At 45.3% G+C, this 17,283-nt stretch overlaps 1 protein-coding gene across 1 annotated transcript in view; it reads left to right on the plus strand.

The window, feature by feature from the left end:
- LOC119768573 (serine/arginine repetitive matrix protein 2-like) overlaps positions 1–12,077 on the plus strand; it is a 90,488-nt gene extending 78,411 nt beyond the window's left edge. Inside the window, exons 5-8 of the mRNA XM_038258585.1 lie at positions 480–9,079; positions 9,137–9,524; positions 9,585–10,129; positions 10,247–12,077. Coding sequence (XP_038114513.1) covers positions 497–9,079; positions 9,137–9,524; positions 9,585–10,129; positions 10,247–10,513 — 9,783 coding nt within the window. The 5' untranslated portion in view covers positions 480–496 and the 3' untranslated portion in view covers positions 10,514–12,077. The remainder of the gene's footprint in view (positions 1–479; positions 9,080–9,136; positions 9,525–9,584; positions 10,130–10,246) is intronic.
- Positions 12,078–17,283: the final 5,206 nt, after the last annotated feature.

Raw genomic sequence — 17,283 nt, forward strand, 5'->3', positions numbered from 1 at the left:
TTTCTCTTTTCGCTGCGTACAGGTTCAGCTCAAGTCTGGTCTCCGCGCGGTTATCAGCACTATATTGAACTATGCGTGCTCTTCGTTGACTTTGCTGGTGATAACACCAGCCGATAGTAGTTATAGTAAACAGTTCAACAAAAACAATGCGACGTGATCGTGCTATCTTGACGCAAGTCGCTTTTTGACGTTCCCAGAAAATCGAGTTTTAATGTTTGACCTTGAATGGAGCACGCAATGTAAACAATAACAAAAACGTTTTGTTTGGCTTACCATTCTGTGCATTGTCCCAAAATTTGATCGAAGTTTGTTGCCGGATTCTCGAGTTTCAATCAAAAATGTTTACAGAAGTCGGGCATGCACGTGTGACTAATTACTAAAATTTTTAAGGGATGTGGCAAAATATCCTTTACTCATTTCCGAAATAATGATATTATCATGACTAATGGGTGTCATTTTTTCTCCGTCCCCGTTCACAGAACAAACCAAATGAACCATGGAACCGACGCAGGACGTAGCTTCCCCGCAAGATCAGTCACAGCCGGCGACGGATCCGCTGGCGATTGAACAGCCCGGTCAGCCGGAACCTCCGCCACCTTCGGCACCGGAAACGCCGTCAACCACGGGTGTTGTCGACCCGCAACCCCAAACCCCGCAGCAAACCGCAGAAGCTTCCGCCCAAAATGAGTCGAGCCCGGTCGAGTCGACATCCGGCGAATCAGCCGACAAACCGGCAGAACCACCAGCGGTAGATCCGCTGGCGGACGACAAACCATGTGAGTCGAGCGCGGTTGGACCGCCACCGGAACCGTCGACGTCTTCGACGTCCGATCATCAAGACAACAGTAACACCGGCGTGAGCAGCAGCGATGGACCGGTTGAACCGAAGCTGCCGGAACCAAGCAGCAGCGAAGTGCCGGCGGAAGCTGCTGTGCCAAAGCCAACGACGGCGAACGATACTCCCACGAGTAGTAACAACAGCTACGTTGGCAGTAGCAGTAATTGCATCAAGGACCCCGTAACTGGTGATAATAGTTTAAAGATAAACGGTATAAGTGATCTTAGCATACTGGACGTTACCCAAGGTAATGACGCCGACGAGATTGAGGTTAAGGTAGAAGGCGGCAGCCTGATGCACAAAGTGATCAAGTTCTCGCTCCTGAACGGGATGCAGGACAGCAGCAAGCGGCTGGAGAACAGCCGGCTGATCATGAGTGGGGTCAGCAGTACGAAGACGGCCAACGGTGGGGAAGCCACTCTGGCGACCACGTCTTCGCTGAGTCTCGGTGGAGGTCCACTGCGACAGGATGATAAGGCAAAGGAAGAAGGCTTCAAGGGCGGTACGCTGGACAGTAAGACAACTCCGCCGGCATGTAGCAGTAGTGGAATGCGACCGGAATCCGTGGAACCGGGTTCATCGTTCAGCACAAGCAGTAACAGTAGTGACAGTAGTGGTGGTAGCCCCGCGAACAACGGTAGTGAAGAGGTGAAACCAAATCGGACAGAAGAGCCGCGGTTACGACACTCGGTCGACAGCAATCACAGTGCCGAAAGTGCCACGCCGCGTGAAGAAAGTGCTAGTGATACGTTCGGTCGTAGTGCTTCGCTCGACTTTCGGGAAGCGACCACGGTAGCCGTAGCGCCCAAACCGCCAACCCCACCAACCAAGGAGACTGAACCCGCTGCTCAACCCCCGCAGGCGGAAGCTAAACGGCCTAAAGCGGCAATGTACTACGCAGAGCTTCCCGACTTTAGCAAACCGATGTTCTCCGCCGCCCCGACAACGGCATCGACAACGTCGACGGCGGCGTCTACCACAACTCCCAGTCCACAACAGCAAGGTCGAAGTCTGAGCCAGCTGCAGATGAAGACGCCCGACTTTAGCCGGATTGTCCAGGCAGCAGCCCCACCATCAGCTCCACAATCGTCACAACCGAGCAGCAGTATTTCACCGGCACCAAGTGTCTCAACCAGCGGTGCGCACCGTTCGCACGAACTCCAAATCGCCAATCCGGACTTTTCCAAAAGCTTCGGAATGGCTTCCAAACCGTCGTCCAGCGAGCAATCACCGTACAACATGCATCCGACGTCGTTTGCCGAACTCAGCAAACAGCGCAACTACATAAGTGATCTGCAACTCAAGAACCCGTCGGATCCGCATCCCAGCGTTGTCAAGTCAGGACCGTCACCCCCGTCGACGTCATCCGGACCAAGTTTGAGCAATTTCAGAATTGAGAAACCTCAAGTTCCAAAGCCTTACCCGCCGTACCGACAGGAGCCGGGACCAGCAACCCAGCAACTGGAGGAACCCAAAGTTCACGTCATTCACAAGGCTTCCACGTCGTCCACGCCACATCCCGAACCTGCCAAACCTTGGAATCCAGCTGTCGACTACCGAGCAGCAGACAGGAGCCGGTACCCACCCCAGCAGTACCAGAAAGGTCCTCCTCCACTAACCAGTGAGCCACCTCATCCAGGACCGCACACCTATCAAGGTTATCCTCAATACCCGCCCAGCAAAGGCAAAGAACCTCCAACGCAGCAACAAACCCCTGTCGCGGCTCATCCCGGAGGAATCATCGTGAACAACGTCAAAACGTACTATCCGGAACCACCCCAGCAGCAGCAGCAGCCGCAGCAGCACCAACCTCCGAAGTCGAAAGATGCCGAGTTCCGACTCGACTACAAAGAGAAGCAACTCCGCCAGGAGGGCACGATCATCACATTGAAGCAGAACGAAAGACAACCACCAGCGCAGCACCAGCAGAGCTATCCTCCGCAACCCCACTCATCGTACCACAGGTCGCGATCACCTTCGGCTGAACGACGCGAAGCCCAGATGATGGCCTCCTCGCAGGAGATTCTCTACCGTGACTTTAAGCTTAAACAGTCGTACGAGATGCCCCCGTCGCCGGCGTCCTCATCGCGATCGCCAGCACCGGTCGCACCCCGCGATCGCTCTCCGTACGATCCGTACTACCGGGGTGGTCCTCCCTCAAAGTATTACCCGGAACAACAGCAACAGCAGCACCACCAACACCACAAACAATCCCCAAGTCCTTCAGCGACACCCTCGCCAACTCCGATGCACAGTCGGAACCCGAGTCCGGTGTCCAAACCGGTGCCCCCACCACCCGGTCAGATGCATCCACCCTCGAGTTGGCCAAGCCAGGGCCGAGTAGTGGCGAGTCCACACGGCGGTGGCAGTGCCAACTCTTCGCCTCAATCGGCGAGTCCGAACCACTACCACCCTTCTCAGCAGAAGAACTCGCCGAGTCCAGTGCAGCAGCAGCAGCATGCGTATCAGCAACCACCCGGTCAACACTACAAATCGCCTAGTCCTTCATCGTCCTCGTCGCCATCGCCGTACGGTGCTGGACCTGTTCCGCCAGCATCTGGACCCGTCACCAAATATACTCAGTACTATCCGAGCGTAAACGGCGAGCGGATCGTCAGCATCGAAGTCGACAAGGAGCAGTACAAGCCCGGGTACAAGGGCCTGGACTTCAACATGGAGCAAAAGTTTGCCGAAGTCTACCAGGCGCATCAGATGAAGGAGAAGCAAGGTAGCACCTCCAGCGTAAGAACACCCGGTCCGGAGTACGCGAGACACCCCCCTGGTGCCCAAGGTCATCACGCATACAAGCCTCAACAGGATCACAAACACCAAGATCAGTACCGTGACGAGCACGGTAGATCGAGAGCGCCGATGGTTAACGCACGATACCCACCATCGCAGGAGAATCTCGCCCACTACAGTCAACAGTATCAGCAGTATCCGCCGCGGAGTTTACCGGAAACGGATGTGAGAAAAGCTGAACAACCTCACATGATGTACCCGAAGCCTTCGAGTCGCGATCCTTCACCGGGTCACAAATACAATCCCAGTGAGGTGCCAAGGCATCCCGGCTACCCACCGTACTCCCATCCGTCGAGCTCTAAGGCTCCTCAACATCCGGCGTACCCACCAGGACCGGGACCGGCCGCAGGAGGCGAACCCTCGCAGTACAGTCTACCAGCGAAAAGTTCCTACTCTCCGTACGATCGTCCACCGGATAAGCAACAGCAGCAGCACCATCAACAACCGTCTGTGATAAGCAACGCCTACAGCAGCAGCAGTAGCAGTAGTAGTAGTCGTGACGAGCGAGCAGGTCCACCGCGGGCAGTCTATCCAGAATCTCGCCCAGCTGAGCATTACCCACCCGTTTCTCAATACCAGACACCACCGCAACCAAAACCCTACCCTCAACCGCCGAGAGATTCAAACTGGCACTACCAACAGACACCCCACCATGGTCAACCACCTCAGGCGCCCCAACCTGGTCCATCGGGCTACGGCCCCGAGCGACCTCCGATGCGGGACGAACGCCAAGCTCCGGTCATCCAGCCTCCAATGAGCAAAAACATCCCCGTCAAAGTGATTGCAACCGCCAACTCCGTACCGACAGCACCTGCCTCATCAACGACGATCGCACCGGCCACGAGCACAACGAAGCGAGAATCTCCGCTGGATCTGTCGGTCAAGACGGTCAAAACCAAAGCCGATTCCACCGCTAGCGATGACTACGGTCACAGCAGTCGAAGTCGCGAAGTTGTACCGAAGGTCAACTTTAACCCCAACTTTAAGAAGCACATTCCCGAGAGGGCTCCACCAGCGCCACAACAGGCACAACCAGGACCATCACAGTCATATCATGTTCCGCGTGAGCCACAGCCGATTCCACCGCCGCATCATCCCCACCCGCACTCGGCGAAGGCCCCTTCGGGTCCACCACCACCCGATCATCGCCAGATGCCGGTCATCAATCCGGCGATACCACCCGGTTATGACAAGAAAACTGACGCGTACATGTCGGCCAATTACCGAGCCGTTGGAGGATCGGTTGATGCGCGGTATCCTCACGATAGTCGGTACGCTCCACAAGGTCGTGAACACCCGGTTCCGTACGGAATCCCACCGGGTGCTTATCCCGGTCCGGGTCCCTACCCACAGAGGCTACCCCCCGGCGCTCCGGTCCCACAACATCCATACCAACTGGGACCAGCACCACCCAAGGCGGAGCCGTACTACCCAAGCGGAGCCAAGCAAGCCCCTTCGGTATCCAGTCGAAGTGTTTACTACCCGCCACATGAAACGGCTCGTAGCTCAAAGCAACAACCCCCAGCTCAAAAATCCCACATGGACGATCCTCGCATCGAAGATCGCAAATTCGTCGAGAGCATGCTCAAGAAGCAAGCTTCACCGTCTGCTGAGGTGATCGCCGATCTGCAAGCAGGCAAGTTCTCCACTCGACTCCCGTCAACGCTTGCCCCAGCTAAGAAGCGACCAGCAGAGACCGTGCCCAAGACATCACCAACGAAGGTTGCTCGAGTCGAGGAACCTTCGCTTCATCGTCCCTACGAGAGCAACTACCGACATCCGCAATACCCCGGTCCGGCCGCTCCACGCGATTACTACCCAGTCCCAATCAAGCACGAACCCGCAAGTCCTCAACCCGCCGGAACGTACTACTCGGCAGAAAAGCGTCCGGAAATGCCATCGATAACGCGGGGTGTCCTGAACACCGCACAAACACACCCTTCCGTTCTCCAGCCGAACGTTCAGCGGGTCGGGTCTCACCCGATCGACACCCATCCTTCGGTCATTACCAGCTATCACGCTGCTGCGGCAAGCAGACCAATCGAGGAACACCCGCGCCCCTCCTACAGCCACCTGGAAGAACGCGGGCAGCCCTTTCGTCACGGTGATCCGAAGTACTACGGAGCAGGGCCGCCACCAACATCCGTAGAAAAGCCTTCGCCTCGCCCGGCCGACCGACCAGACGTCGTCAATCAGACCTCGGTGCTGCAGATGCAGTCCCACATCCAGTACGGTGGCCATCTGCCACCGCAGCAGCAGCAACAGCAACAACCGCCGATGCAGTACAAGCGACCGGAAGTTGTTCAGCAGCTGGTACGACCCACGAACATCGTGGAGAACCACCAGGCACGATCGTACGAGAACATCCCACGGTTGATCAGTGACGCACCCAAAGTGAGCCCGGATCAGAGACCGACTCCGCCGTATCACCACTCCAGCCAGGAATCGCTTAGTCCTTCCGGTCCGTCTCCGCAGCATCGTGGCGCCGATCAATCCGTAATCTCCAAGCTGCGCAACAGTCTGGAACTGAAGGAACAGCGGAACAACCAGCTGCGCAAGCAAACCAGCTCGGAAATGTCCGAAGAGGACAACAAGCCGATGGACCTGAATGCATTTCCACCGTCGCATTTTCGTTCCAAAGGCGCCATGAAAGCGTACACTCCTATTCCGGCCTTTGACGCGCCTCTGGAACAGCCGCAGGAGCAGGCTCCGAAGCCACCTTCTCCGGTCAAGCAGGAACCAGTGGAAATCCCGAAGGAACCGATTGAACCACCGGCGGACATTGAAGGTGCCTCGGCACTGGACATCCTCGATTGGGGCAGTGCCTGCAACGAGTTTGTCGAACAGCTGCAGACCGGCAAGAAGCGAGGCCGACGGAAACGAGGCATCGGCGCTAAACGAGACAACGAAGCCGCAGCCCTGAACGATGGGTTTCGTGCTGACCTCCCGGGAACGGCCAACAGCACCCTGTCCGAAGTCCCACAGGAGGTGCTAAGGTCAGCGGCGCAGGAGATCGGTGACTTTGCCAGCTCCAGCGATGAAGACAAACCGCTGGTTGTGCTAAAGCAGCAGCAGCAGTCCGGCACGGAGGATCAGCTGCTCGCCATCCGGAACTCGACCATGGAAAAACTGACGGAGAAAATTGCTCGCAACATGCGGGAGAAGCAGCGGCTGGAGCAAGAGCAGCGGCACGAGGCAAAGCTGGGACGATCCAGCAGCTCGGAGAGCGAGTCCGACAATCGACGAGTGGTTCAGCGTGCCAAGATGAGAGCGAGGAAGCTGAGAAATCGGCAGAGCGTGCCGCTTAAAAGTTCAGACGTCAACACCGACGGTGAGGACGAAGAGGAGGAGGAGGATCAGGCTCGCGATCTGCGCAAGCGCAAGAAGCTGGACCAAACGTCGTCGGAGTCGGAACCGGAAGCGCAGTCAAAAAAGTTGAACCGCTGCCAGACGCAGCAGATCAAGCAGGAAAACGGAACCGACATGAGCACGGACGAGGAAGATCCGAAGACGCAGTCGCCCGGTGGCAAGAAGGACAAGCGGCTTGAGGTGAAGTCCGAGAGTGTGAAACAGGGACGAACCGCGTCGGACAGCGAGTCGAACGACGTCAAGACGAACGAATCGGCGGGGACGCAGGCAAAAAACTGCAAAGCGGAACCGCAGTCGAGCGGGTCGAGTGAGTCGGAGAAGAGCGAGGTGAAGCCGAAGAAGCGAGGGCCGAAAAAGTTTGCGAAGCCGAGGACGACTTCGCGATCGAAGGTGGTGGAAGAATCTTCGGAGAGTGAGGAATCGTCGGATGAGGCTGAAACGATGACCCGGTCCAGGAGTAAGCTGGTGCTGGAGAAGCAAAAGTCGAACAGTAAGGTGCTTCGGAACGATAAGATTGTGGGGAATTTTGTGAAGGATCGCAAGCGGCACGACAGCGTGACCCCGCAGAAGGGGAAGAAGGGGATGGTCAACGTAAAGCTGGAGGCTAGCAAGAAGAGAATTCTGGACAGTGACAGCGATGGGAAGTCGGTGGCGGGGAAGAAGCGAATCCGGAAGACGTCGAAGCTGCAGACAACCTCGGCTTCGGACAGCTCGGAAGAGAGCGAAGCTGGCCATCGGTTGAGGACGCGGAAGCAGAAGGCATCAGAATCATCGGCACCGTCGTCGGCTACGAAACGGGGAACCAGCCAGGATGGGAAGGGGAAGGGGCTGGACAAGAAGGGTGTTAAGAGTGAACCACCGAAGAAGCGGGGTCGTCAACCGAAGAAGACTTCCAAGGATTGTGCAACGGAGAACACGAGCGAGAACTTTTACCCAGGGTGGGAGAAGGAGCTGTACGAGTTCAAGCGTTCGCTGAAGGTTCCACCGCAGCTGATCACGATCGGTGGTCGACAGTACGTGCACAGGATATCGGCTTCGCTGCCGGATTTGGACTCGCACCACAGTGGGGATGAGTCGGAGACGTTCTCAGAGATTGTGAAGAAGATCAACCAGAAGGACGCCGAGCGGGTGGGCAAGAAGGTCAAGACGAAGGCTGCGGCGAAGCATGGAGCGAAGAACAAGGAGCAGCAGGTTGAGGAGAGAAAGATCGAAGGGAACATGAAGTTTTCGTCGATTATTGAGCTGCTGCATGAGCGGATGTTGAGACAGCGGAAGTTGATGGCGAAAGGCAAGAAGGGCAAGAAGGGAGACGACAAGGACGCGGTGAAGGTAAAGTCGGAGTTTGAGCTGTTGCCGACGCCTGGAGCGGAGAGTGAGGCACTGTTCAACCGGAAGAAGAAGTCGCTGTTTGATACGGCGATCTTCAAGTCGCGAACGAGAACGGAGCAGAAGGTCATGCAGAGCAAGGAGATCATACGGGAAGTGTTTGGAGGGGACGATGAGCGGCCGCAGTCGGCGCCACCGCTGGGCTGTGTGAAGGATCTGAAGAATGTAACGTTCGACGAGGTGTACAATGAGATGTTGAACAAGACGGAACATGTGGCGTCGTTTCTTGCGCAAAAGAAGCTGCAGAGGGACAAAGCGGTCGCTTCGACCAGTGGTGGACAGTCGGCGGTGAAAGTGAAGATTGAAGATCTGGACGATGAGACGCAGGACAGTGTGCTGAAGGATTCTGGGAGGGTGACCGAGGAAGGCGATACGCCTTCGGTTGTTTCTGAGCGTGATCTGGCCACGCCGGTGTCCTTTCGTGGCATCGGGAAGAAGAAGACCCACAAAAGCCGCCGTAAGGGGAGTTCTGGCTTCGACTACATCCGGAAGAAGAAGAAACCGGTGCCGGTGAACAATGGGGAGCACAGCACGCCGGTGGTTCCGAAGAAGAAGATCATTTCGGCGTTTGAGAATCTCCAGACGAAGGACGAGTCGCACATCAACAAGGAGATTCGAAGCTGGGTGCTGAACAAGGGCGTTGGAGAGAGCGTGATGCACAAGGCCGCAAGGTTAGGTTACACGGTGAGTTGTTGGGGAAGATGAGGGGTTGACCAACTAATCAGAAACTCTGAATTGCAGGATGTGATCGTGTACTGTCTGGAGCGGCTGGAGATGGATCCGGATCTGAAGGACAACGCTGGGTACACTCCGCTGCATGAGGCTTGTGCCAAGGGTCACCTCGATATCTGTAACTACCTGCTTCAGTACGGAGCGAGCCACTCGGAAACGGCGCCGTCGGGCATTCGTCCACTGCACGAAGCCGTCGAGAACTCGTTCATCGAGGTCGTTCGACTGCTGCTTGCGTTCGGAGCGGACCCGATGCTGGCGACTTACGCCGGTCAGACGCCGATCCAGCTGGCAGAGAACAACGAGATGGCATTGTTTCTGGAGAACCACCTGATTGACATCCAGAGCTTGAGTTCCACCAAGACCGGCTGGAAGATGGACGGATCGTGGAAGGCGCACGGTAAGTGGAGATGTTTCTAATTGTTGAACCTTAAAATCCTAACAAGTTAGTCTTCTCCAGATTTCGAAGAGAGCGGCTGCGATCTGTTTGCCGACATTCCAGACTTTCCGCACGACGAATCGCACAACAACTCGACCACCACGGAGCGCTCTTCGCTGAGCAGTTCCGGCCAGTCGACCTCGGACCACTGTCCTCCACCGCCACCACCCCCTCCTCCGTCGTCCCAACCCGCTGCGAAGCGTTGCGACTCCAACTCAAACATCATGAACTTTGAGGTGCCCTCGGTCAAGTCGGACGAGTACGGCGAACGCAAGTACAAGGACTGCGCCGTGGTTCTCAACGACATCCATCTGAACGGAGCGACGCCGACCGCAGCACCGTATCTCAACGGGCAGACCAAGCAGGTCAACGGGCGACTGAGCGAGGAGGAGAGCGATGAGGATGGCGAGCTGGGCGGAGAGTTTGTGTTCGAGTACGAGGAGGCGGATCGGCCGCTGCCGCCGCTGTACCTGCTCAAGGACGACACCGCCGGGGACAAGTGGGTGCTGATGACGGATTTGTGCAACTTTCTGAAGCTCAAATCGAAGGAGGCGGTCATGAAGCAGGTGAGTTTTGACAGCTCAGTTGTTATCGTCATTCATATTGTGATTCGTTCTTGTTCGACCATGGCGAGCGTCTTTTCCCGACCTGTGTAAATAAATCGTACCCCGTATCCGTTCCAGATCTGTCCCACCCCGACGGCGAATGCAACAACCAATGGAACAACCACCGCAATCAGTCCGCCTAGCAACGGCACCACCACGGTGGTGTCCTCCCGCGAGCTCATCCGGGAGCTCAAGCTGGAGGACTTTCTGACGCGGGCCAGCTGCCTGCAGCTGCTGTGCGCCGGCGAGAAGCTCAACATCCACTCGAACAAGGTGGTGCTGGTCAAGTACAACGACAACGTGCGCAACCTGCTGCAGGTGCAGTCGCACGTCGCCAAGATCTGAACAGGGGGAGGAGAAACGAGAGGAAGGAATCAGACTGAACGGGAACGGAAACGAAACGGATAAACGAACGTCGGAATATGCCTTATTGTAGGAGAAGGGAGAAGTAGGAAGGAAGGAGTAGAAGAGTTGTTTCAGGAGAGAAAAGTGATTTTATTAGGAACAAAAACAATGGGAAACAGGAAAGACTTACCGGAAGTGGGAAGTAGGAACAAAACTTGCTCAGGTTACGATTTATACAGAACAAAGCGAAGCGAAGTGAGGTTAGCCCTCAAAGGTTGAAGTGGTTTTGTTTGCTCGCGCAGCTGTCCGGTTTTAGTTCGCGCTCCGGGTTTGTTTCACTACGTGCAACAATCGTTACGGAAACGGTTACGTCCATTAGCCTTAGTTTTGCTCTTTCTAGTTTGGCTGAGCGTGGCTGAAACGAGACTGACTGAATTTAATAGGAAGTAATAGCAAACTATCACCGCAAACACTCAACGCGCTCAAGAAAAAAACAACCAACAGAAACACGAGAACCGGTGCCTTGTTCCGGAAACACACGTTGCTGTTTTGTTTTTGCTGAGTTTCGCGCAATTGTTTCCTTTTTTGCGAAGTTGACAATACAATTTGCAAGGGGCAAGACACTCATTTTATTATTCTCATGGAGGTTTGTAAATATTGCTTTGTAGGCAGACTTTTAAACTAACATATGTTTTCTGTAAATAGCGCAAGAATAGTTTAATTTTTAGTTGAAAGTTTCCATTACCTTTTAAGTGTTCTGTTTAGTGTGATTCGCTTGGCAAGAATATTTATTTTTAGTTCAAATTGGCTTGTTTTTAGTTAATGATTATACCTTAGTTAGGAGCTGTATGCAGTTTTACCGCACTCGTGTATTTTATTACGTTTAAATGTTAAATAAAATAGCAAGTTTTATTTGTTAGTAATGCTTCTATCACCAACTAACCAATGTTTAAATGGAAAACCGACATTGGAAAACGATGCGCGAACTAATCGCGACTAAAACTAACTAAACCTTATCTACAATGATTATGTGCACCAAGTGCAACAAATTTAAGTAAAAATCCAAAAAAAACTCTGATTGTTATCAGTTACGAGAGTATCCGCGTGCAGCAGCAGCAGCAGCATTGAATAGAATTAAATTCACTCCACGTTACTTGCGGCCAACTTGCGCCGCCAAACCTAACTCAATCTAAACAAACATACAAAAATGAGACTTTCAATTTAAAAAAGAAAAAAAAAAGTTTTGTTCGTGAAAGGATGGTTTCGTGGCTAAGAAAGATAAGAAGGAGGAGGGACAAGACACTCGTGTGCAATCGGCTTAAACTCAATTTTTGTAAAATGTTACTGCTAAGGTAAAACGTGAAACGGTATGCGTGTGTGGAGACAGTAATGTGTAAAATATTGATAAAAATAAACAGCAAAGAAATGTGATTTTCGCAAAATATACAACTTATAATAAAAAAGAAAAACAAAAACTATGTGAGAAAAAGATGGATACAAACGGAAAAAGCGTATGAAAAGTATATTATAATGCAAAATAGAATAAAACTCAAATTAATTACAAGCTGAAAACTGTTTTTATTTGATCCGAAAATGATTTCCTAGTAAATAAGTTGCGAGTTTGAGTTCTTTTCAACTGTTGTTCGCTGAATCGTTCAACGTAGATTTTTTTTTTGCAATTCCAAGAACACTTTTGATCTTCCAGTAAAACCAAAACAGTGTCGAAAAGTATTACTTTACGGTACAAATGCTGAAAAGTTGAACTTTTCAGCACTGCTATTTTTGGTGATGATAAGTAGGCCACTTCGTCAATCAATCATAATCAATCATAATTTTGAGATATTTTAAGTATGAATTTGAAAAAGAATCATCCGTTTTGCTCTGAAGTAGCCCTCTATCGGGGTCTAGCGAAAGTGTTTCAAAAGTTTCACTTTCAACCCATTCCTTTGGATGTGCACAGACAAACAGACTGGCAGACATTTTTAAAACATGTAAAAATATAAATTACAAGCTATAATTTCAACATTTGAAATGAAAAATCTGTTTTAAATTCTTTTGAGTTGTTTTGCAATTATTAGTTCCCAAAATATCTTAGCATTGGTGTTATTTTTTAGTTGAGAAAAATAGTTTTTGCGATGTGAATGTGAAATATTTTTAAACGAGCTTAAACATTCCTACATATGCAGAATATTGCACTTTACATTGTTTGCGGTTGATTAGACTTCTATTTTCATCAAAATTTTTAAGTTTTTAAAATTAAACTTTTTGAACCTCCGATTTTTTGGACCAATTTTGAAGGCGTAGATGAACACATCTTTTTCCCAAAGGTTCTATGTTTTTTCGATGTCAATTTCACACTTTTAATGTGAGTGAATTGTTTTTTAAATGTTAACCAAATTTTCATCATATTTCATGGTAATGTGTTACCAAACGCTCAAATTGATGAAAGTAGAATGATGTCAAAGATTACAGATGTTTTGTTTTGTTTCAATCAATTGGTAGAAAAAATACTGTAAACTGTTGGAAAATTGTTATTAGGTTTCTTTTCTCCAGTATTTGAACGGCGAAAATATCCAACATATACTTCAAACATAAAAATAAAGTCTGTTTTTAGTTTTCTAGATGAAAATAACGTAATTTCATATTTTTAAAATACTGTTCCACATTTATCCCCCAAGCTCATGCCAGCTTTAAATTTGGCCCACAAGTCAAAAAATATTGAACACAATCAGTTCTAGAGTTTTTTTTTTAAAAAAAAAGGTCCAATAAACCAAATTTTCAGTTTTTGCTTTTTGGGTGTTATTTAATACACCAGACTCAAGGCGGTTTCAAAAACCCCCAAAATGCAAAAACTGGAAATTTGGTTAATTGGACCTTTAAAAAAAAAACTCCAGAGTTGTAAAATTAAACAATAAAAAAAAAATTTCAGCAATTTATTTGTTTTTCCTCATTTTTTTTTTAAATGGATGGGGAGCCAAATCTAAATATTTTAAAACGGGTTGAAAAAATAATTTTGAATAATAACGCAAAAACTATTATCAAGTCAGCAACATGCATTTCTCGGGTACTTGCTCATCTATTTTCATTGATAATTTTGAAGACATTAATTTTTTGCCTTGTGATTTCTAAGCTATCAAGGAAAATTATACAAATCTAAGCCAATGTAGGGAAATAATAAAAATAAATCAAGTTTAAGTTCCAATTGCGCCAATCGTTATCGACTGTAAACTCAAACCTAGACTTGGTCATTTAATTACAATGTATATATTTACATATAGATTTGTTTCAAGTGCTGATAATAAAAGACGCGATGTAAGCTAGTCATGTAAGCCATAATTTTATATTGATAGTTTGAGAGTATGACCTCACGCTGGGTTTGCTGGTTCAGCAGCAAGGGTGGAGCCAAGAGTGAGTCATTGTTGCAAGTTTGTACAGATGTTTGGTACATCTATAGAAACATTTACATTGCTCTAGGTACATCTCATGAGTGTTTTGGTTTTGATTTGCTAGAATGAAAATGGGTGAATAATGATTAATAAATTCTCAAACAGACAAATTTATCAAAAACACCCAAGAAGCAGAAAAAAATAAAAAACAAAAAAGAAACAGATTTTATGAAAATTTTAAACGGTCTTTTGATTAGAATAAACGATTTTAAGGTGAAGCCGTTGATCATTTTCGAAGAAAATTGATCATCACTATAAAATATTCTGTATTAAATTCAATTTAACGAATTTCGCCACCAAAATGAATCAGCATGTGCCGTTTGTTGCCTTCTTGAAGCCACTGAAAGAATTTTTGATCTAAATCAAATGTGTTTCAAAATTTTTATCATTTTGTGGCACAGTCATTGACGTCCTAGTTAGCAATCATTGATTAATGACGATTTCCATAACTTTAGAAGGAATGGGATAATCGTTACCAAAAAGAATCAGCATTTGTAGGGCACTATTCTAAGCAACTTGTTGAAGAAATTTTGTCAAAATATTGAAAGCGACGCAAAATTTATATCTTTGAACGAAAAATCATGACAATGATGGAAGTCTTCACGTTAATCAAATTTAGAAAAATTTTGTAAATGTGTAAGTACAGTTAAGTAAAAAGGAACAAATTTATTGAATTATTATCAAAGTTTCCAACTTCGACAAGTCCAAATACCAAAAAAAGGACCATAAAAAACTTTACAACTTACATTGATCAACTGGCCGAAAGCCAAAATTTCCAAATTTAATACTTTCTTTCGTGACAAAAATAACAGTCGGCTTTAAAGAGAAACGCGATGTACTTTATTTTAAAATACACAGTCAAACATGTTCAACTCTCAACGTTTTTCGACGGTTCGGGAAAAGTCTGAGTGACTAGACTCACTTCTTTCCTTGCTGCTCGTTGGTCTTCTGAACGGCGGTCCTCACGGCTTCAGCACGGGCTTCCTGATTTGCCTTGCCAGTACCCACCTGCTGGACGGCCTCACGGATGTTCTGGGCACGCTCGTCTTTCTTGTCCATTGTTGGTTTTTTTTGCCGAGAAGTTGAAAGTTTTCTTAAAATAAAAACGGTATAATGTGGAAAATTAGCTCTGATCGACTTCGATTACAGTTAGTGAATGCGATTCATCTAGCTTCGTTGATTTGAAGAAACCTCTTGATTGATGACTAATCTATCACTAGGGTAGATTTGAGCAGATAAGAAATTGAAATGTAAGGGATGTTGATGTGTACTAAAAACTAAAAACTAAAAACTAAAAACTAAAAACTAAAAACTAAAAACTAAAAACTAAAAACTAAAAACTAAAAACTAAAAACTAAAAACTAAAAACTAAAAACTAAAAACTAAAAACTAAAAACTAAAAACTAAAAACTAAAAACTAAAAACTAAAAACTAAAAACTAAAAACTAAAAACTAAAAACTAAAAACTAAAAACTAAAAACTAAAAACTAAAAACTAAAAACTAAAAACTAAAAACTAAAAACTAAAAACTAAAAACTAAAAACTAAAAACTAAAAACTAAAAACTAAAAACTAAAAACTAAAAACTAAAAACTAAAAACTAAAAACTAAAAACTAAAAACTAAAAACTAAAAACTAAAAACTAAAAACTAAAAACTAAAAACTAAAAACTAAAAACTAAAAACTAAAAACTAAAAACTAAAAACTAAAAACTAAAAACTAAAAACTAAAAACTAAAAACTAAAAACTAAAAACTAAAAACTAAAAACTAAAAACTAAAAACTAAAAACTAAAAACTAAAAACTAAAAACTAAAAACTAAAAACTAAAAACTAAAAACTAAAAACTAAAAACTAAAAACTAAAAACTAAAAACTAAAAACTAAAAACTAAAAACTAAAAACTAAAAACTAAAAACTAAAAACTAAAACTAAAACTAAAAACTAAAACTAAAAACTAAAAACTAAAAACTAAAAACTAAAAACTAAAAACTAAAAACTAAAAACTAAAAACTAAAAACTAAAAACTAAAAACTAAAAACTAAAAACTAAAAACTAAAAACTAAAAACTAAAAACTAAAAACTAAAAACTAAAAACTAAAAACTAAAAACTAAAAACTAAAAACTAAAAACTAAAAACTAAAAACTAAAAACTAAAAACTAAAAACTAAAAACTAAAAACTAAAAACTAAAAACTAAAAACTAAAAACTAAAAACTAAAAACTAAAAACTAAAAACTAAAAACTAAAAACTAAAAACTAAAAACTAAAAACTAAAAACTAAAAACTAAAAACTAAAAACTAAAAACTAAAAACTAAAAACTAAAAACTAAAAACTAAAAACTAAAAACTAAAAACTAAAAACTAAAAACTAAAAACTAAAAACTAAAAACTAAAACTAAAAACTAAAAACTAAAAACTAAAAACTAAAAACTAAAAACTAAAAACTAAAAACTAAAAACTAAAAACTAAAAACTAAAAACTAAAAACTAAAAACTAAAAACTAAAAACTAAAAACTAAAAACTAAAAACTAAAAACTAAAAACTAAAAACTAAAAACTAAAAACTAAAAACTAAAAACTAAAAACTAAAAACTAAAAACTAAAAACTAAAAACTAAAAACTAAAAACTAAAAACTAAAAACTAAAAACTAAAAACTAAAAACTAAAAACTAAAAACTAAAAACTAAAAACTAAAAACTAAAAACTAAAAACTAAAAACTAAAAACTAAAAACTAAAAACTAAAAACTAAAAACTAAAAACTAAAAACTAAAAACTAAAAACTAAAAACTAAAAACTAAAAACTAAAAACTAAAAACTAAAAACTAAAAACTAAAAACTAAAAACTAAAAACTAAAAACTAAAAACTAAAAACTAAAAACTAAAAACTAAAAACTAAAAACTAAAAACTAAAAACTAAAAACTAAAAACTAAAAACTAAAAACTAAAAACTAAAAACTAAAAACTAAAACTAAAAACTAAAAACTAAAAACTAAAAACTAAAAACTAAAAACTAAAAACTAAAAACTAAAAACTAAAAACTAAAAACTAAAAACTAAAAACTAAAAACTAAAAACTAAAAACTAAAAACTAAAAACTAAAAACTAAAAACTAAAAACTAAAAACTAAAAACTAAAAACTAAAACTAAAAACTAAAAACTAAAAACTAAAAACTAAAAACTAAAAACTAAAAACTAAAAACTAAAAACTAAAAACTAAAAACTAAAAACTAAAAACTAAAAACTAAAAACTAAAACTAAAAACTAAAAACTAAAAACTAAAAACTAAAAACTAAAAACTAAAAACTAAAAACTAAAAACTAAAAACTA

The sequence above is a fragment of the Culex quinquefasciatus genome, chromosome 3 (genome assembly GCF_015732765.1).
Source record: "Culex quinquefasciatus strain JHB chromosome 3, VPISU_Cqui_1.0_pri_paternal, whole genome shotgun sequence".
NCBI lineage: Eukaryota > Metazoa > Arthropoda > Insecta > Diptera > Culicidae > Culex > Culex quinquefasciatus.